Source organism: Sciurus carolinensis, chromosome 4, assembly GCF_902686445.1.
Source record: "Sciurus carolinensis chromosome 4, mSciCar1.2, whole genome shotgun sequence".
NCBI lineage: Eukaryota > Metazoa > Chordata > Mammalia > Rodentia > Sciuridae > Sciurus > Sciurus carolinensis.
In genome coordinates this window covers 95399887-95421884 of record NC_062216.1, presented here as the reverse complement: position 1 = coordinate 95421884, position 21998 = coordinate 95399887, and the positions used below count along the sequence as shown (strand labels likewise).

The following is a 21998-nucleotide window of genomic DNA, read 5'->3' as shown; positions in this document are numbered from 1 at the left end:
AATTATTTTTAATTGGTCCTGATATGAACTACTTATATAATGGGAATTTTCTGTCATACAGATACCTTTTACTGCTGAATCATCACAAGAGTACTCTATTCCTGTCATTTATCTGATGCCACAGAACACTCGTGTAAATGTAACCCTACAAATGGGTATCAAAAAAAGTGAAGCAATGTGTACCTGTATGTTTATATTCATCTGATAGATATTTCTGTGGTTTTATTTCACAGAGTTCTTTGGAAGATTTATTTTTCCTGGGGTGGGGGGTTATGTGGTGACCTGCTATAATGAGCAGTTAAACAAATACACAACACTAGAAGAGAGGAAGAAGTTTTTAATTCAAAGTTTTATTTAATCAAAAGTCAAAATGTGAATACTTGATCAGTGGAGTTACTGAATTGATGCAACATGATAATCAAAAGATAGTAAATACTTAGAACTATTGTGTTTTAATCCAACCCATTGAACTTTATCTTGATTTCATATTTTTACTGCATCCATAGTTTGTATCACTGTAATTCAAAAGTATATAGACATCTCAAACTGGTGTTATGTTTCAGAGCTGAGTTGTCTGCTATAGAAAGTAGTTCCTAGATCAAATTAGTAAAGACATTGCCCAGAAGTTTCCCCCAAATGCCCCTAATGATACTGCCCTAAGGCCTTATATATTTCAACTTCCAGAATGTGCCTTTTTGAGTATTACTAATTGTTTCAAAAGGTAAGCATAAATATAACTGCTGTTCTTAGTTAACATTTTCAACTAGTTGTGTGGTGATCATTACTTTTTAGGTCCCAAATATATTTGAATAATATTTTTTTAGCATGAAGAAAGGTAATTTTAAATCTGAGGAAAGTTGGGATAACAGTTATTACTATGGGAATTTGAGAGCATATAAAGATTTTATTAATTTGTGTTATATATAAAATATTTTTAAGCAAGAAAACCCTCCGAACTTAAAGTTACTTAATGAAATCCACTTTTCCTGCTGTACATTGTACAGTTAACTTTGTACAATTGGAATAATCAAGATACTAATAAATCCTCTGGTGATCACAGAAGAGTTATCGCCCCCCACTTTATACAAGAAGACAAACGATTTTAAATTTTTATTTTAAATTTTGCTTTCATCAATGGCAAAGGTGAGGTGACTGGGTCTGGTCTAGGACTTTACCTCTCCATTAGCCACTCTAATTGTGCCTGAGTGAAATAAGCTTAAATATAAGGGCTTTGGCAATTTTAATGAACAAGAAGGAAACTCTCAAGAAAAAGTTATCAGGAAAACTGGTGATTAAAAAGATTTTGAACAATATTTATCAAAATTATGAGATGCTATTATCAATTTTGATTTGAAAGCATAAGTGAGAGTCCCCAATGCAAATATGCTTCAGTCCTCATTCTATACATAATTATTTACACTTCTTGATCTTTTTTTAGTTTTAAGAAGTGGGTATAGTTAAGAGAAATGGTAAATATGGACCCATTTTCTAAGTCTACTCCTCAACCAGGACTCTCACAGCATAGAAAGGAAGGAGAGCCACTCCAGTGGGGAATTATAACATTTGTGATGGTGTTGAGATGACAATTCCTCTACTCATCTTATATTCAGACCTTTCTCCCAGTTACCCCAGAATGGTTAGCACTGCCTTAGCTTATTTTGGCTTCTCCATATGTTCTTCCTTGCTTATTGAGTTGAAATTAATCCTCTCAAAGAGTAAAGCTAAATAAGAAAAGTGGGAACATTTTCACATTGAATATGCAAGAGGCTAGACTAGAGTATTAGGAAATAATCTGGAAGTAATTTTTTCTTAAAATATGTATGGCTATAGGCTATTTTGTGACTTTCCTTCTTTCACTGAAATAAAAATATGCAGTTAAGAAATAGTGATGAACACATAACAGCATATTTGACATTGTCGGCTTGGACATGTTCCTTGTTACTTCCTAATCTTGAGAACCACAGTTTACTGTTTTGAGAGGTATCCGAGAGGTTCCAGATGAAAGGTGAATGTTGAATGTTCTTAGATCTTTAGCGTTCTGGATGCCCTAAAGTAGGAGATGAACTTATAACAGAAGCTCACAATGAAGAACCACATATTCCGGGCCATTTGAGATCTTGCAAGGAGAAGGCACCAGATGATAAGAAAGAGGGCAGTATTAAAGAGGTAGTGAATATTTCGGAGCCTGGGGAACAGACAGACATAACCAAAGTTAACAAACACAGTACTAAGTACGCAGCTGTGTGATCTTAAGCTTAAATGTCTTTCCCTGGCTGTAACTAGCAAACATTAAGTAGTCAGAGTATGTGGCATGACTTGATGGCTTTTTGGTTTCTGTATCTCTTATTTTCACAACATAATGAATAATCACATTTCTCTAGTTTGTCTTTCTCTCTGCTTGAAGCTATTTTACAAGCATGACCAACATAATCTTTTAAAAATATATTTGACCTTATTACCATATCATACATCTTTATTAGTCCTTGTTCACCAGAGGATAAATTCTAAAGTTCTTAGCCTGTTTTTCAAATTTCCTTCCTATTTATAATCTTTTCCATTCATATTGTCGCTGCACTACAAACACTTTGCTTTCACCAGAATTATTACCTGCATGGTATTATTATTTGTTCCTCCAGAATTATGGCTGAAAGAGATATAAAGAAGTTGAAGGAACTAAAGAGTGGCTAAGGGATTTTCCTCAGGTTACACATAATAATCAGAACTCTTGCCTTTGGAATATTTTATTTTATCACATTATGATAGAGTGTGGTAAAAGAAGCAGAAATTTTAGTTTAAATCTGGCTCCTATACTTAGTAGGTATTATCATGGACAAGTTCTTTGATCCTAATACTTTTGTGATAAAAATGGGGTACCGAAAATAATACCTGCTTCATAGGGGTGCAGCGAAGTCTAAATGAAGCAGTGTATTATAGGACATAGTATAGAATGCTGGACTTGCTGTTAGTGCTCAAGAAATGTTCATTCCTCCCTTTCCCTGCTCAAATTCTGTCTGGTACAAAGTGATATACACAGTAGGTGCTTCGTAAATATTACCTGAGTAATTATGCTTACCTTTTTAAGTGTTGCCTTGCTTCTGGGATCCCAGCCATATCCTCTTTCAATATGTGTTTCTTAACTCCCATAACATAATTTTCAATGTATTCTAACCAGTTCAACTGACTCACATCAAAGTTGAATACCTGCAAGGCAAGAGAGATTATGGACTGCCAGAAATTCTCTGCTGAACACTCTCTCCATTGATGAAATTTCTTTAACATAAAGGAGTGACACTCAGTTAAAGAGACAGTTTGGATCCCTCGAAAGAGATAATTTGAAGTTGCTACCTCAAAAGATCACCATTTACATAAGTATTTAAATAGGGACCAGGCCAAAACAGTTGGCATTCAGGAAGTCTTGTGAGGAAAATATAAAGGAACTGGTAATACTTAAGTGTTATGATTTTGAAATAGGATGTTACCCCAGAGCTCCAGTGTTTTGGCAAGAATATTCAGAAGTGAAATAATTGGATTGTGAGAGCTGTAATCTAACCAGTCCATCCTAGTTTGAAGGGACATAGTTGGGGAAGGTGGGCCACTGTTACCCCTTGCCCTGTCCCCTGTGCTTCCTTTCTGCTCTGCCAGAAGCAGCTCCCCTTAGCAGTGCCCTTCCCCCATGATGCGCTGGCTCACTGTGGGTCTAGAGCAAGGAGGATGGTCATCTACAGACTGAGACCTCTGAAGCTATGAGCCCCCAAATAAACTTTCCTCCTTGAAGTTGTTCTTGCCAGGTATTTTGATCACAGCAAAGTAAAGTTGACTAACACAGCCTGATAAAAGCTTGTGATTGACTTGGTGTACTTTTTCAAATAAATGATGAGTAATTATTTTAAATATTAATGGATGACACATTAGTGACCATAATACAAATTATGCATCTTTTCCATAGCTCTTTAATTTTGATGTTGTTCCCTTAGCCTACTGTTCTTTCTTATATTACTACTTCATTACATAAATGAGAGTAAGTAGCCTATTCCTTAAAGTTTTTTTTATATTTAAAAAGTGGTAAAAGAAAAGAGATGAGGGGAGATGAAGAGATTTATTTAGGGAGAGAGTGTTGTTACATAGAGAATAGACACTAAGTAACAGTAAGGAAAGTTAAAAAGTGTTTTGCATCATTAAAATGTATTCTCCCTTTGGTTTGTTATTGAAAGCTAAAGTTTTGAATTGCTTTCAACAGATTTTTATCTCGGCTGCATTTTGAAAGTAATGATGTGGTGTGGCAGGATCATGATGGGGATGAACTTCATATCCACAGACCTAGGATGGGTTGAGAAGGAAAACCTGACAGATCATCCATGAGCCATCCATACATCTTCAAAATCTTCAAAATCTCCATAAAAAGAGCTTAATTGAGTAAATAGAGGAAAAGAGCTTCAAATATAATAGAAAAATAGTTTTGATTGAATATAAAGAACTTGGGGCAATAAAACTTGTAACAACAGAGAGTGTCAGGAAGATGGTAGTAGCTCTGGAAATATTTGAAGTGTTAGTTTCTTCTTGTATGGTTTGAGTATGACCCTGTTGAAATAAAAGATTGAATTAGGTATCACTGGTCTTCACACTGGGCAGATCTGATTTTGAAGGTTTTTATTTAGTGTATTTGAGAGGAATGGCCTGAAAAATGAACTTATGCTAGCATAAAAATGTTTCGGTGTTTAATAGATCTTAGCAAGTGGAGTTTCTTTAAGAAGCCTAGTCTTCCCCACAGGGCACCTTTCTCTCTCCTTAGATGTACAGCACTCTTAGATCACTTTTTGCTTAATAAAGATCCTATTCTTAGTAAAGATTTTTTCTCTGTGCAAAGAAGGTTAGTTGCTTGATTAGATTTAACTGATTAAACTCCCATTGAGACCTCACTAGGAAGGACTTTAATCTTAATAGCAAAACACCTTAATTCAAATAAATGATGTTCCTAAAACAATAGCTGGCACAAGGTAGGTATTCAGTAAATACTGACTGAATACATAAAGGAATTGTAGTTTCAGTAAAATTAATGTTATTTTTTTATTTTTGCAGTGCTGGGAAATGAACCCAGGGCCTTGTGCATACTAAGCAGGCACTCTGCCACTGTGTTACATCCCCTGCCCCTTAATATTAATTTTAAAAACCAAAAATTTCCTTTTTGTTACAAAGCAGTTTTGTCAATTATTTGATCCTTATATGAATATGACCAAATTAAACTTAGTTTCCTTTTTTTTTGATACTGGGGATTGAACTCAGAGGCACTTGACCACTGAGCCACATCCCCAGCCCTATTTTGTATTTTATGTAGAGTCAGGGTCTCACTGAGTTGCTTAGGGCCTCACTGTTGCTGAGGCTGGCTTTGAACTCATGATCCTCCTGCCCTCAGCCTCCCAAGACATGAGGCCCAGCCTAGTTTCCTTTTTTTCAGATACCTCACCTTTGATGGAGGCATAGATTGTCATAAATAAAAGGCACAAATTGTCAAGATCAAAAAACCAATTACGACAAAAAGTCAAGTTTATTGACTTTAAAATGGCCACAGGTGAGGCTGAGGCAGAGACTCACAAGTTCAAAACCAGACTGACAACTTAGCAAGACTGCCTCAAAAATAAATAAATAAAAACTTCTGGGGATGTGGCTCAGCAGTAGAGCACTTGCTTAGTGTACACAAGGCATAAATAAATAAATATAAAATAGCCAGCTACCCACTTCTGAAAATCTCTTGGGATTATTTCATAACTTGTATCATTTCTTTATGATTAACTGTTTCCCTATATCTAGGATATAATAAACTTCTAAAGAATGCAGTTGAGTTTGACGTCTTAAAGATTTAGTAGTTCTCTAGGGCTACTTAATCCTGCATACTTTATGTGCAAATAAAAATGTTACATATTCATCACAGAAAACCATCTTAGACCTGGGAGGGAAGTGAGTAAATATTAATATCCTTAGTTAACATTTTGAGGATTCAAATAACATTTATTTAATGAACAAGTCCTTTGCTGCTTTATTATCCATATTTCTTTTTTTTAATCTTCTCCACTTTCATGGTGGAATATGACTAGAAATAACCTTTTGCAAAGCTGTTACTATATTTGCTTTAGAGATGTTATCCATTATGTCTTAGAGAGCCATGATAGGGAGCCAGCCCTTCATAAATACTTGTTAGAATTAAATATAAGAAAGCGTTGCTTCTCTTTAAACACTAGTATATTTTCTCCTTTTGGACAAGGAATTTCATGTTCACCTTTTCATCAGAAAGTTCAAGAACAAATTCCCTGCTTAACCATAGCAACTTAGTAGGATCTTATGGATGGACATTCTGGTCTTTTTTGTTCGTAGCCATGACATTCTGATTTGTATTTTGACTAGTTTGGTAGTTTATTTCATTTCCAGTTTTTTCTTTTATTGTATGTATTAATTCAAGTTTTCACAAGCATTTGTGAAATTTGGAGTGCTAACAAAGAACAGATGAGGTTAACAAGTTCCATAGCACTCCTCAGACTTGTTCAGAATTTAAATTGCTTTCAAAAGTAGTTTCATTATCACTTTGTTTGGGTATGTTTTTTCTTATCACTAAATATTTATTCATTTATATAAACAGAGGCTTTTATTTTATTTGTGTACTGTTTCACTCTACTAAGTTAGATTTCAGTGAGGCTCTAGTTTGGAATTTTTTAATCCATCAGCAAATCAAACTGAATTCTGAGCCACATCAGAATTCAATAATTACATTTAGGACTATTACCTTTGCTAAAATATTTTGAGAGCATGTGTTAAATCCACTGAAGCTATTCTTCTTCCCCCCACAGACTTGTCCCTCATTTTTAGTCATTTTAGGTTGAAATTTGCTATTTCAATGCTGTCAGGTTCAAAATAAATAGAAATATTTTTAGACCAATTGTTTCTTAAAAAATGTCTATCAATAGAGAGTGAAAACTTTAAAATTTGAAAGTTTAGTTAAAACTTTAGTAATATCATAAGAATATGCTTAGAGAACACATGACTCAGCAAAAAAACCTAGGAACATATACAACACTTCTATGTACAATCTATAACACTTGTATATTTGTGAATTTCAAAATCTGCAGAGGTTTATCCTTTGTGGTTGTCAAGAAACTAAGGAAATAAATAATGCTGATGTCAAACAAAGTGATGGCCTGTGTTGAAAAATAGAAGTACATGGTGGAAGAAAAACACTGTAGGGAGGAACACTGAATATCAGAGACAGGGTCATACTGAAATGGTGAGATTTAGATGAGATAGAAGGCGTAGATGTAGGGGTTATCTTTAAAAAGATAAGGAGGGCTAGGCACCCTGGTGCACATATATAATCCCAGCCCCTCAGGAGGCTGAGGCAGGAGGATCAAAGTTCAAAGCCAGCCTCAGCAACTCAGTGAGGCTCTAAGCAACTCAGGGAGAACTGTCTCAAAAAATTAAAAGGGCTGGGGATGTGGGTCAGTGGTTAAGCACTCCTGAGTCCAATCCCCAGGGGGTGGGGGGAGAAGGAAGTAACTATAGCTGTGGAGATACAAACCAATTTTAATTTGACAAGTATAAAGGACGAAAGAGTTTATGAACAATAAAATCATGTGGTGAATACAACTACTGAGAGATGAAGAAAGGATTGAGGACTGACGTGCAGTAGATGAAATATACCATTTCAGAACAGCAGTGAAGATCTAACCCAAGTCCAAGAACTTACGTTTCTCACCTACGTTAAATTCATTTCCTGTGATTGTGGTGATAATATTGTCTGATTTTCTTAGGAAAAAATAATCTGTGATTATAACCAAAACTTCCTTCATTGACTTTATGAGTTGAATAATCCTAAATTCCAAAAGAGTAAGGTTTTCCCGTTGTTTGTACCAGTGCTATACTTACTCTCTGGTCCTCAGGACTTAGCTCTGACATCAACATTTCTGTATTATATGTACTCCATTCCCAACTCTGGTTGATGAAATACTCCAGCATGGAAATAGTTCTTAGAAGCCGATTCATGAGCTTTGTCATCCTGAGGAAGAGATCAAATAGAAGCAGATATCAGTGCACCACAGATGGCTACTATATTGGGATGTCACTATATTGGGATGAATGATGAATTCATTGAAGGAAAAACTTATCCCTCTTCTTTTTCTCCAATTCCTCATTAAAATTCTTAATCTTTTTTTTCTTCTGCCTTAACTCTGTTGAATGAAGGAAAGGGAGTAGATTTAAAGGAGATTCCTCTATCAGGTATTTTAAAAGCAAAGTAAGTCTTGTTTTCTGCTACCTCTTTCCTAAGGATAGCAAATTTATTTTTAAATTAATCAGCTATTCAACCCTAAAGACATACTATTCATTTTTTGAATTCTGAGAGAGACAATTAGAAAACTTATTTCTTTTTATTGTATGCTCTTGAATTTTTTTATTTTAATGACTAGGCTCTGAGGTCTTAGTATATAACTTTTAGACAAAAGTGTTGATCATATTAGTGCTGATCTGGGGAACTAAACATTTGCCAATTGTAATGCAGACTGAAGGAGAAAAGAACTCACTCTTGATAATCTACTCTGTATTATGCATAGCACTGATAATTCTAAGAAATATTATCTCTGCTAATTTGTATAATAGCATCTTTATAGGTATTTGTCTGCATTTTCATAAACAGGTAACACAAGCTTAAGATTGTGTCAAAACCAATATTACAACTTAGTTTTGACCAACCTCAAAAACCTCTGTGCAATCTCATAATCTTGTATCTCATAAGTAATAAGATCCTATGGTCAGAACTTGAACCAACTCCCCTGTGTGAACCTTCCAAATTTATAACAATTTACAAGAAACTTTCATATGTGTTGTTATTTGATCCTCACAATACAAGGTCATCAATATCAATATTATTTGTATTCATTTTATAGAAAGATTATGCTTAAAGTCACATTGCTAATACCCCAACCTAAGTCTTTGAGCCATAAAGCATTTGATTTTTATCTTAGTTAAACCAATCTTCATAATAGTAATAACTGTAGTCAATTCAGTAATGAGTTATGAGGTTATTCTTGGGATTTGGTCTTGTTTTTGGTTAAATTCTAAAGCCTATATACCCAATGACTCATGGGGCACTCTCTCACTGTATTATGGAAAATTTCTTAAGCAGGAGGTAGATATAATTGTTCTTTGATTCAAATACCATAACAGAGTTCCATTTAACTATTATCCAAATCTTTGTCCGTTCCCCAACTCTGATACAATTGATGTTATTGCAATAGATGCATTTTAATTTTTTAAAATAACAGTCATACATACAGTGTGTGTATGTTTAGGATTATATCAAACTAATGGTATTTATTTTTTTAGAAAAAAAAAAGAATTTATTTATTACCCTAAGGTAGAAACCATTTTCTTAATAGGTAAAATACAAAAACTATAAAGAAAAAGGAAGAGTCCCTTTACCACATAAAAATTAAAACTTCTTCAGCAATAATAGAAATTATTATATTCTAAACATTTTGATATAAAGTCTATAAAATAGATATGATTATTATGCCCTTTTTACAGAAGAGGAAGTTGGGACTTACATAGATGAACTAATTTTAGGGCTTTTATATCATAAAACAAACTAACCCATTTCCCACAAAAATTAGTTTGGTTTCTCACAAACAAAATACAGTTTAGTTTCTCGCAAATAAAATATGTAACAGATTTTTACTGTCTCTTCCTCCTGAGTTTTTCTTTTTTACATACTGAACTTTCTGCTATTTATCCAGGCCTTTGAACCCTGACCTAATGTGCAGGTTCTAACATTTTTCTGTAAAGTTTGTTTTTTATTTACCACCATATTTAATAAGCCCCATTCAAATAGTTCCCTTATAGTCACAATATCTTTGCACCTTATTAAAGAAGAGCTGAGTTGTGAGCTCTAAATGAAGTCTCTGAAAATATGGATGAGCTATGTTGACTAAGTTTGAGTCATTTACTCTGTTAATAAGTATGAAAATCAACCACACTGAGACACTGAGACCCCCTCCCTGCCACCGCATAAAGGGGCTAGCACAGAAGCCAACGCTGTTCATGCTCTATTTCTTGATCACAGGATTGGTTTTTGGTAATTGTAATAATGATGACTTCTCATTATTCAAGTGAGACAAAAAGATAAGGGATATGTCCTCTGTCACACTGCTCCACCGTGACAGCGTTGCCTTAGCTTCAGCACACTTTGTTCCCCCAATCCCCTTACCCATCTCTCTAGGTGTCAGTAAATCCAGTTCACAATACGGGCAGGGCAGTTGAGACTCGGCATTCTCTAAATTCTTCCTTTGACACTCTGAGTATATTAAAATTCTTCCCTTAGCTTCTCTTTCCTTGATTTTAAATTTGGGATGGTGAGAATGTCTCCCCTGCGATGTGAGAGTGAAAATGGGATCACTGTGCAGTTGTCACCCTGCCCCTGGGAGTGTCACACAGTGAGCTTTCAGGAAGTGAGGTTGTCCTTACTGTATATTTTAAGATGATTGATTTGAAAAACTTCAGTGACAGTGCCTGGGTTAGTGTGAATAATGACTTGCTGAATTTATCAAGCAAGTTCTTTAACTTCCTTTATTATGGCAGAGGATTTTTAGATTAGAGGATTTTGTGGTTTCTCACTACTGCTTCCTTTTTGTCTTAAAAGTGTGTGTGTTTGTGTGTGTGTGTGTGTGTGTGTGTGTGTGTGTATGAAGGAGAGAGAGAGAGAGAGAGAGAGAGAGAGAGAGAGAGAGAGAGAGAGAGAGATTTAGTGTTCCCTTTCCCTTTGATCCTCAACCGAAGGGAGGACTAGAGACTGGCCCTAATTTCCAATGCAGTGACACTTGAAGCCACTGACCCAGCTGCTTACCTGGGCTTCCTTCCAGTGAGCCGCAGATAGAAGTCATAGATGATGGCAGGGGCTCGGTGGCTGACCGCATTCCAGCAGGAGGCTGTGAAATAGTTGGTTGTGAAGTCAGCATTTGGCCTCCTGAATGCTCTCTCAAATGGGACTTTTTCAAAAGTTGCCAAGACTTGTAATCCTAGAAAAAAAGAGTTAGGTACTAAGTCTCAGAACATATAAACCCATCATAGGGAAAGGCGTTTGCAACGGGTTAAAATAATAAAGACTGGATTTGCTGCAAAGAATCAAGAATCAATTTCTGAGAATAACACAAAGACTTTTATGCTGGGCAGGTAGCCATCTACAAAATCCAACAATATGAATGGGTTAAGAATTGGCTCCTTTCCTTGAAACATTTACTCCAAACAAACACTTGGGGAAATAGTTTGAGTCAATACAAGGAAGAACCATTAAGAACTTAAGTCCATCATTCAGTTTCGAGGTTACTTCATCTCTTCTGAAAGCCCTTCCTTCCTTCCTTCCTTTCTTCCTTCCTTCCTTCCTTCCTTTCTTTTGTGCTGGGGATTGAACCCAGAGGCTCGTTACCACTGAGCTACACCCCAGTCCTTTTTATTTTTTATTTTGAGACAGGGTCTCACTAGGTTGCTTTGGGCCTCACTAAGTTGTTGAGACTGGAATTGAATTTGCAATCCTTTTGCTTCAGTCCTATGAGTCACTGGGATTACAGGTCTGCACCACCATGCCTGGCAGGAAAGTTTCTTAATGGATTGCAATTTCTTAAGGTTTAATTTTCTCAATAAAGAGAATATAAAGGTAGGATTCCCTTGCATTGGTTCACTTTAAATACCACAGTCTTATACTTTCTACTTTTCTGAAAATATGTTACACTTAATTTTCCACTATGGTCTCCAAGGTTTTTTGGGGGTCCCAGGGATTGAACTCAGGGCACTAGGTCACTGAACCACATCCCCAGTCCTATTTTGATTTTATTTAGAGACGGGTCTCACTGAGTTGCTTAGTGCCTCGCTTTTGCTGAGACTGACTTTGAACTTGAGATCCTCCTGCTTGCCTCCTGAGCTGCTGGGATTATAGGTGTGTGCCATTGCGCCCGGCTCCAAGGTTTTTTTTTTTTTTTTACATAATGATCTTTTCATTTTATGTTATTACATACATTATACTTAGTACATTATACTTAGTTGATGAACATTTGTCAATTCAATAGTTCTTTTAAAAAATATTCACTTAAATTCAGTTTGAATTTGTGTAGTTTTTTCAAAGAATGTACCTAAGGTCATTATTCAATTATATTGAAGCTATCACTTATTATGGTAATGTGATTATTGCCCTCCTTCAAAAGACATCACCTAGAAATCTATATGAAAAATATATACCCTATACAGAGGGGAAAAATCTGGTCCAAAGGCTTATACAGTTGAAAAAATAAAATATATCAAAGTTACACATGTGCAGGAGAATCTAATAGTAACACTTTCTAATCTACATATCCATATGCTTGTTCAACATTTCTACTTGGATATATAATAAACATTCATACTTTTTGTTTTGGTACAGGGATTGAATCCAGGGGCATTCAAATACCGAGCCACACCTCCAGGCTCCTTTATTTTCTGAGACAGGGTCTTATTAAGTTGCTGAGGCTAGCCTCCAACTGTGATCCTCCTGCCTCAGCCTTCTGAGCCACTGGGATTACAGGCATGTGCCACCATGCCTGGCTAAACATTCATATTTAACAGTTCTAAAATTGTCCTTTTGCTATTTCCACTACCAACTACCCACTTCTCGATACATATATAAAACTTGCTTTTCCAGTCTTCTACTTTTAAATGACAATTTAATTTTTCAGTAACTCAAAAACTTTGGAGTCATCCTGATCCTTCTCTTTCTTTAACAACCCTCATAACCTTGGGTACCAACATCTATAAGCTTTCTCTTTGAAAAATTTCCAGAATCACAATTTCTACTGCTTTCACTCTAACACAAACCACTGATGGAGGTGGGATATTGCCGTAGTGTTCTAAGTGATCTCTGCCGTGACTCTCGTTCCCCTGCAGTCTACTTGTCATCTAACAGAGGGTAACTCGGAGTATATTGCTTCTTTCTTCAGAACCCTTCAATGGAATCTCTTCTCATTTAGAGAGAAAACCACACTCTTACCATCCTCCGTAAGGTCTTGCATTATCTGCATCATCGCTCCCTACACCCATCACTCTGACTTTATTTCCTGCCATTCTCCTTCTCATTTCTTCTGCTATAGCCATAGTGGCTGCCATGCTGTCCTTGAATATGAAGAAGGAGCTTTAGTACTTACTGTTCCTTCAGTTGGGAATGTCCCCTCCAGCTATTCCTCTGATTTGACCCCTTACTTCTTTCAGGTCTCTGCTTTCACCTTTCAAAGAGATGCTTCCCTTGGACACCACATATACAAGGGTAACCTTCTCACTTTACTCTTTATTGAAAAATTTTTCAGGCTCTTAATTATATCTGACATTTATTTCTTCCTACTAGACTGTAAGGATCATGAGAATAGAATTTTGTCTTTGTTCATACCTATATAGTACCTTGAAAAGTTGTTGGCAGGTGATCAGTGCCCAGTAAATATTTTCCATGTCCTAAAATTACTTTCCATGTTCTAAATCTATCTTGACTCTTCAAAAAATCTATCTAGCTTTTAATACTTGTCAGGCACTGTACTAGATCCTAGGATAAAAATACATATGTGATAAATTCCTTGTCCTTAAAGGAGTTGGCAATCTGGTGGGAGATGTGGAAACTAGTAACTGATCTTTTGCCTGAGTATTATACTAGAGATCAGCACTGTGTACTCTCTAGGAATATGTAAGCAGCAGATAACTCTGTCTGGGTACCAGAGTATGGAGAGGTGAGGTGGTGGTGGTAGGGTGGGCAGTGGGAGGGTAGGAAAGGCTTCTTGAGAAAAATATTGAAAGAACCAGAGCAAGCATTTACTGAAATGTTTACTGTTTTAATCACTGTGCTAAGCACTCCATTTCATTATATCTTCCCAAGCACTCTCTGAAGTGGAATAATTGTCATTCTCATTTAAGAGGTATGAAAATTGATCTATGGAGATAAATTCAGTGATTTTCCTAAGTTCATAAGTAATGGAGTCTAGTAAACAGTGGGACCTACACCAGCATATGACTTCTATGTGGGATGAATTTCTATGTGTTGCATCCTCAGCACCAAGAATAATGCCTGTTCAATGAACATAGGATTGCATAAATGAGCTATAGTTTAAATCCAGGTTTCCTTTACTTCTAAGCTCAAAACAACCATAAGCTACATCCATCTGACTTGAAAGACAAGTAGGATCTCACACATGTGAAAATTTAATTTGGAAATTGAAAACCACATTCTCCCATACTCATATTAGTATCAGTGAAGAAATTAAAATGAAAAGTAGTAAATGCTTAGAAATGAGTAGTAACAAAACATTATACAGCAAAATGTGTGGGATACAACAAAGTAGTTGAGGGAAATGTAAAGCCTGAAATACTTACATTAGGAAAATCAAATATACATGAGCTGTATTTTTAAGTTAAAGAGGAGGGGAAAAGAAGAATCGAGTCAAAGAAAACAGGAGGAAGGGAGTAACAGAGATAAGAAATCAATGCAACAGAAAACAAGCCAGCAATATGAAGAATTTAAAAAAAAACAGAAGTTGGATCTTTGAAAAAAATAATAAGTGCCTTCAAAAGACTGAGAAAAAACCACACTCATAAATATTATGAAGCAAAAAGGAGGCATAAGCACAGCTCAGGGTAAAATATATTAAAATATTATCATCACCAATTGTATGTGAATAGATTTAAAAACAAATAGATAAATTCTTAGAAAAAGAGATAAATACACTTTCTAAAACTGATTAAAGCAGAAACTGAACACCTGAAAAAAATCCTATAACTATTGAAGAAATCAAAGAATCTTCCCACAGCAAAACCACAAATCCAGATAGTTTATAGGTAGTTTTGCCAAATTTTTAAGGAATTGACTACTCTGATCTTAAAAACAAACAAAAAACACTTGCAGATAATAAGAGAAAAAGTGACGGGGGCAGGGAGTAAAAATTCAACTCATTCTGTGAAATACCAAAGTCAAAATTAGACAGTGTGTGTGTGAAAACAAAAAGGGAGAACCTCATCTTACTCAAGAATAACAGCTAAAATCCTAAACAGATTATTAGCAAACTGAATCCATCTGAAGACAGAAAAGATAATATGCTATAATCAACTTAGGTTTACCCTAGGAATGGCAGAGTGGTTTCCTATTGAAAAATAGGGGAATGTCTGAAGTCTTTTGTTGAAGATTAAGAACAAGACAAGAATATGCACTACTGACATTTCCATTCAGCATTGGAAGTTTGGCAAAAGTAAAGACTCTTTAGATATGGAAACAATATGGGAACAATACAGTATTTTTGTAGATTAAGTAAATTATTTACATAGAAAACCAAAAGAAAATTCTCATACAACTACTAGCAATACAGGCTGAATATCCTTTATTCAAAAGGATATTTATCCCTGAGGCCAGAGGTATTGTGGATTTGGAATTTTTTCACATGTTGGAGAAAATATTCCAAGTTTGCATATATATAATGAAATGTCTCAGGGATGGGACCCAAGTCTAAACACAAAATTCATTTATGTTTCATATAGAAATTATACATGGAGCCCAAAGGTAATTTTATATAATAATTAAATAATTTTTTACATGAAACAAAGTTTGAATAGAGTGAACCATCAGAATCAGAGCTTTATGTCAGTACTCCAGAAGTTTCAGATTTGGAACATTTCAGATTTTGCATTTTCAGATTAGGGATACTCGGTCTGTAATGGTTTAGTAAGAAAGTTGGATATAGGGTCAACTGCATTTCTATACACCACCACCATTAGAAAACATTTTAAATTTGAAAGAAAAAAAAACCCAAAAAACAAAAACAACAATTTCTTAGTATAAATCTGATAAAAGATGTAGAAGACATATGTACAGAAGACTGAAAATTTTTCTAGAACTTCAATGAAAACAACTAAACGGAGAGATCTTCCTTTTACCCACCCAGCAATCACTCTCTGTAATGTTACTTGAGTCTATAGTTGTTCAGCCTGCTACTGGTTCTGGTTGGAAGAATTTTGATCACTCTTACATGAAACACGAATGAGTTTCAATTTGAAATGCAAAATCAGATTAATTAGTAATATCGTCCAGACACGCCGTGTTTAAAAGGATGCTAATACAGAGTCTTGGCATTGGGGAGAAAGGATGTTGTGATCAACTGATGTCTGCCACTTGTACGAGGGGAGTGGAGGAGGCAGGCATTCTTGGGAAGGCACTCTTCAAGTCAAAGCCTATCGTACAATGGCCAAAGCATCTGGCTACTCTGCAGTAGTACTCTGTTCTGTACCATGGCTTAATGGAATGTGTAGTGAGAATGTTACCCACGGAAGACGGAAAGGAGAGACGTGTTAGTGAGGACCAAAGCATCCTGCATGGTAGCTAAACTGACATCTCTTACCCTCTGCCATCATTAGATGTTTACATGTATTTCCATGGATTTTATTCATTGACTAGATCCAATCCCTTACATGTAGCCCAATCAGTAAAGTTTTTTATTATAGGACTTCTCACAGTGGATTTCAACACCATCAATAATCGTATGGATACATATTTAAAAAAATAGGTACCATGGGCTGAGGTTGTAGCTCAGTGGTAGAGCACTTGCTTAGCATGTTGAGGCACTGAGTTCAAGTCTCAGCACTACATATAAATAAATAAATAAAAACAATACAGCTATTTTCATTGACAACTAAAAAATATTTTAAAAATATAGCTACCATGACACTGCCTACGACCTTGTCCCAGGATCCAAGAAACCTGACTTTTTTTTTTTTTTTTTTATAAATCTCACAATGACTCATTCATTTTTATGAGTTACTAGTGGAGTAGTTATTCACACTGAAAGGGATAAGATATCCGGCTTCAGAATGGTTTAGATATGTGTCTAAACAACTGGATATATGGTGTAAAGAACTGATAATAGTAGATAATTTAATTTTTACTGAAGTAATAACTTTGCAACTAGAATGGCACAACTGAGCACTCCAAATTGGAAATCAGATTCTAACAAATGAAGTTAGATTTTTGTTTTTACTTTGTCTTGTACCTAAATACCACCTAGATGATAAAAACATTCAGACTTTCTTAAAAATTAAAAATTGAATCAATTTCAAGATATTTTCAAGGTTACATTCACTGCACCCTCAATAGAGACAAGTTGCATGAACTAATGAGGGATATCACTGACTGGGTAACGAAGGAATACCATTAATTGATTTTTCTATGTCTCCTCAGTCACTGATTGTTTTAAATTCCCAGTGATGCACCAGAGAGGGAGGCACCCTGTTGGTTGCTCCAGCAACGGCCCCAGCAGGGAGAAGTGTCTTGTAATTGCCAACTTTTTCTAGGTTTTATTATTGTTTTTTAAACCTCTATAGCCAATGGACCCTTTATTCCTTAGAATCATGCCAGTGTTCCCACAGCTTACTCTGTGCACCACAGGACATTCCAGTGAATTATGACATATTTCAAAATTGCAACCATGTTCTCTCTTTACCTGTTATTATTATTATTTGTCTTTCTCCTCCTCCATGACACATGGTGTCCGGTTTCCACCCCCGGCCCCAGGTAAAGTCTAGTAATCATGTAGTTACATCCCTAGAGGCACTTACCCATTTTGCCCCAATTACAGGGATTGATAGTTCCTGATGTACAGTGGTAGATTAAGGTCGGCTTAGGTCTGGAAGATGAAATAAAAATTAGATTAAAAATAAAATGCATAACTGATGAAACAAAGACACTTGCCTCACACATGCTAGGCAAGTGCTCTACCACTGAGTCACCACCCCAACCCCAAACTCTTGCATATTTTAAATGCAATAATCTTTGAGGGTAAAGTTTTTACTGCATTGATGTTAGTTAGGAAAACTAACATCAAGACAGGGTGCTTTTAAAAATTCCAATGATTAAACCAACCTAAGCAACACTTCCATCTTTTGTTCTTTCTTTGGGTTAATACACAAAATGGAAGATGTCTAAGAAAATGTGTGTATATGTTGTGTGTGTGTGTGTGTGTGTGTGTGTGTGAGAGAGAGAGAGAGAGAGAGAGAGAGAGAGAGAGAGAAAGAGAGGGAGAAGTATCAGTTAGGTATGATATATTGTGGAGCACATATGTCTAAGTTCACATAAGAAAAACCTAATTCTGTTTATCATTTACTAACAATGCCAAATGTACAAGCAATCTACTTTTTTTTTCTTTGCATTAGGAAATTTCCCCAAATATGGTGATATGGATTTTTGGCATTTACCAAGAACCGAGCAGTTCAATTAAATATAAAATGTGTTGTCATTTCATCAACATTTATATCCTTTGCCATAAAAGAGGAAGCTCTGTTTCAGATTACTGAATATAAAGTAAATATTTTTGTTTATCAAGAGTTTTAGGGCAAACCAATTTAAAGAGCATATTATTTCATGGTCAAATACTAAGCAGTATTTGTGCCTTCCATACTAAATGCTTGTATTTTTCAAAAGTGCCTAACATTCACCCTTCTCAAATCTTCAAAAGCCTGTCCATACCTGTGAACTGCAGTGTACCATCCCACTGCTAAGGTGAGATTGACAACTGTATCAACTGGAACCAAATCTGCCACAGCCATTGGAGTAGCTTTTATGGAACGAAGAAATCCTTTTCCAGCCTGCACAGGAAAACAATGACAACAATTACACAAAAAAGACCCATTAAGTCAGGTCTTGAGTAGCAGCTAGACTAGCATATATATCAAACAATACTAGTGCTGTTGTTAGTCAAAACAGCTACCACTGATTCACTGCTTCTAAGTTATTGTGTTGTTTGACCTCCCAGCCTATCCAACCTTCCCAGTCAAATTCATTTCAAGTGCCAACATCTCTGTGAACCTTTTGAGTGGTCCTTGGATTCCTCTGTGGTATGAAATTCCTTAAATTTGTGAGAGATTGATATGCTTAGTTAATTAACACAGACCACAAATAGTTTTTCACATCATAAAAATTAATTCATAAGACATTTTAATAATTAAGATTTCCCACATTTTCCGCTGATATTTGTTTAGCATTTCTCAAATGACTTTGGTTTCTGTTAGTATTTATTCAACTATAAGCAAAAGCAGCCACTAAAAGTTTAAAAAACATTTAACTGAAAAAAATGAGTTGATGAAATTCTATCATTTAACAGAACTTTTTTTTTTTTTTTTTGGCTTGGGAAAGGACACCATGATTATTTATTTTTCATTCAGTATTTTACTTTGATCCACAGATCACTGATGTTTTATAGAAGCAAGAATGAGAAATTTACTTATGTTTATAATTGATAGACTTCATGCAGTAAGTTGATTTGCTTTAATTTTCACATTTCCAGCTTTGATTTGCAATTATTAGCACTTACTTATGTTCCTAATTAATTTTTTATTGTAACTAGTTCTCCTTCTTTAGATATAAGAAGGCAGTTTTGGGAAAATTTTAGAAAATTTGAATAAATGTGCAGCTTTGCAATGTAATGAAACCCACTCTGGGTCCATGTTAAAATCATAATATTACAGGTCACCGAACATTCACCAACTAAACTGTAAGAAGGAAAGAGTTGAAGACAGATTGGGAACGGAAAGAGGGGCTGTTAAAAATTTGGAAATCAGAAGGCAGTTCATTGTCACTATCTTTGAAAAGTTGTACTTGATTCACTGTCTCATTTTTTAAAATTTTAATTCATGTTGGTCTTAGTTTGGGGAAGAACAGAAACTTGTTTGAAGCATGTGATCCCTAATAAGATTGAAACTCATTTAAATAACTGAATTGCTATTTAGTACTCTAAAGAGTAAGATGTAGTTCTGGTTCTAAAGTGTTTAGCTGTGAACTGGGAAGCACCACACCTCAGCTGGATCAGTGTGAACTGCAGGGAAATGGGAACCCAGGAATGCTAGCTGTACTTCTTCTCCCCCAGGGGTGTGTGGCCCAAGAAGTGTTTCCCACATTCACCAGTTTTTACATGTGAAACATCTGCCACACTATCTTATATTAAAAATTAGTTATTGATACATATATTTGCATATATGCATATGTATGTATATATATTCTTGATCTATGCATACCCATAACTTCTTGTATATTTTATTTTTTAAATTTATATGTGGTGCTGAGAATCAAATCCCATGCCTCACACATGCTAGGCAAGTGCTCTACCACTGAGTCACCACCCCAACCCCAAACTCTTGCATATTTTAAATGCAATAATCTTTGAGGGTAAAGTTTTTACTGCATCCTCAATGTGTTGCACTAATTCAAGTCATTAATAAACAGCAGAGGAGGAAATATCCCCATCTGGTGGTAACTAGTGGAATATTCTTGATGTTCAAAGACTTGCCAAAATAAAACCCCTTAACAGTAATTGGTGATGTCATATTACCTCTGTTTTTCAGATAATAAAATTCTCATATTTTCCAATCAGTAAAGTGGTGATAAGTTGTTCCAACTGTTAGTACAGTGAAATTTGTTTTGGGGTCAATGAAGCTAAACCAGAACCAAGCGTTTTGTTATTATTTCTCCACAATATTTCAAGAAATGATTTCTTCATCATTATACATACCGCAACAATGAGTCCACTAGGTCCATTTAGGTTATCAACCCAACCCTAAAAAATAGAAGATCTTTATTGGTTACATATTTCAGAAAATTGATTTATCTTTGGAACATCTACAGTCTAATCTTAATACATTTCAAACAAGAACACAGAAACCTCAGCCAATAGAATATTTTAATTCAGTATTTCTAAGATTCCAAACAAAGATCAAAGATCAAAGCACTGGCAAAGCACTGGCTACTTTCTACACCTTTCCCGACTGTGCAAAAATTAAAATGTTGCTGATATTGTTTCTTTTTCTAAATATTTGAATTTGTGCATTATAATTATACACAATAGTAGAATTTGTTGTGGCATATTTGCACATGCACATAACACAATTTGGTCAATTTTGTTCCCCACTACCTCCCTTTTCTCTTCCCTCCTCCCTCCCATGATTTCCTTCCTCCACTCTACTAGTCTCCCTTCTATTTTTATGAATTTCCCCCACTTCTCTCCACTTTTTTCTCTGTAGCTTCCACATGTGAGAGAGAACACAACCCTGAACTTCCAGAGTCTGGCTTATTTCATTTAACATAATGTTTAAATTCTATTCATTTTCTTGCAAATGATATAATTTTGTAGGCACCTAGGCTGGTTCCATACTTGGCTATTGTGAACTGCATTGCTATGAACATGGGCACCCATGTATTGCTGTATGCATTGATTTTCATAGCAAGGAGGTATGGATGGTTTCCTGTAGTTTCACACTCTCTCATGAGCTAAACTGGACCTTGTCTTAGTATCATTATCTGATAACCAGTTCATCAAATATAACTTTTTTTTTCTATCTGTAGTTTAATTCTAAGCTATTGAAAACATTTCAAATATGAGTTATAGGAATGAACCATTTCTTGGAAAAGTTTTAATAGCTTTGGAGTTCATCTCACATATATATACATATATACATGCTTGGAGGTCTTAACAAGAAATATTGTGTTTGGGAGCAGTTAGGGAGAAATGTCTTTTTTTCTAAGCCCTAAGCAAGTCAGTTGACCTTATTATGTCTCTTTCTTTATCTGTAAAAATCAAAATGTGTGTGTTTAATGGAAAGGGAAGAGGAAGGATCTAATATTTGTTGATCTTTTTCTAGGACCAGTAACTACACAAAACACTACTCAAGCATTGTCTCACTTGATCAGCTCTCCCAAGTGAGTCATATCAACCATGATTTATAGATGAGACAATTCAAAAGTTTGCATTGCTAGTAAGTAATGGAGCTCTAGTTTACGTGACTCTGAAGCCTCACAGGGTTGCTTTGAAGAAGATGATATAATTAAAAGTGTCTTTTGAAAGGATATAGTAATAGAGAGAGGAAAAAATTATTATTCCTAAACTGAGAAACCATGAGCTTTGTGATTCATATTTGCCCTGGAAATTGTA

At 35.3% G+C, this 21998-nt stretch overlaps 1 protein-coding gene across 6 annotated transcripts in view; it reads right to left on the bottom strand.

The window, feature by feature from the left end:
• Positions 1-330: 330 nt before the first annotated feature.
• Positions 331-21998, bottom strand: part of Far2 (fatty acyl-CoA reductase 2) — a 151613-nt gene continuing 129945 nt past the window's right edge. For 5 of the 6 annotated variants that reach the window (XM_047548353.1, XM_047548352.1, XM_047548356.1 and 2 more), the window contains 7 exons: positions 20583-20627; positions 18545-18663; positions 17638-17705; positions 10880-11051; positions 7909-8038; positions 3074-3201; positions 331-2185 (listed from right to left, as the gene is read on the bottom strand). In XM_047548353.1, the coding sequence (XP_047404309.1) occupies positions 2023-2185; positions 3074-3201; positions 7909-8038; positions 10880-11051; positions 17638-17705; positions 18545-18663; positions 20583-20627 (825 nt within the window). In that variant the 3' untranslated portion in view covers positions 331-2022. Of the gene's footprint in view, positions 2186-3069; positions 3202-7908; positions 8039-10879; positions 11052-17637; positions 17706-18544; positions 18664-20582; positions 20628-21998 lie in introns of those variants that run through there. The other variant, XM_047548358.1, reaches the window with a different exon arrangement.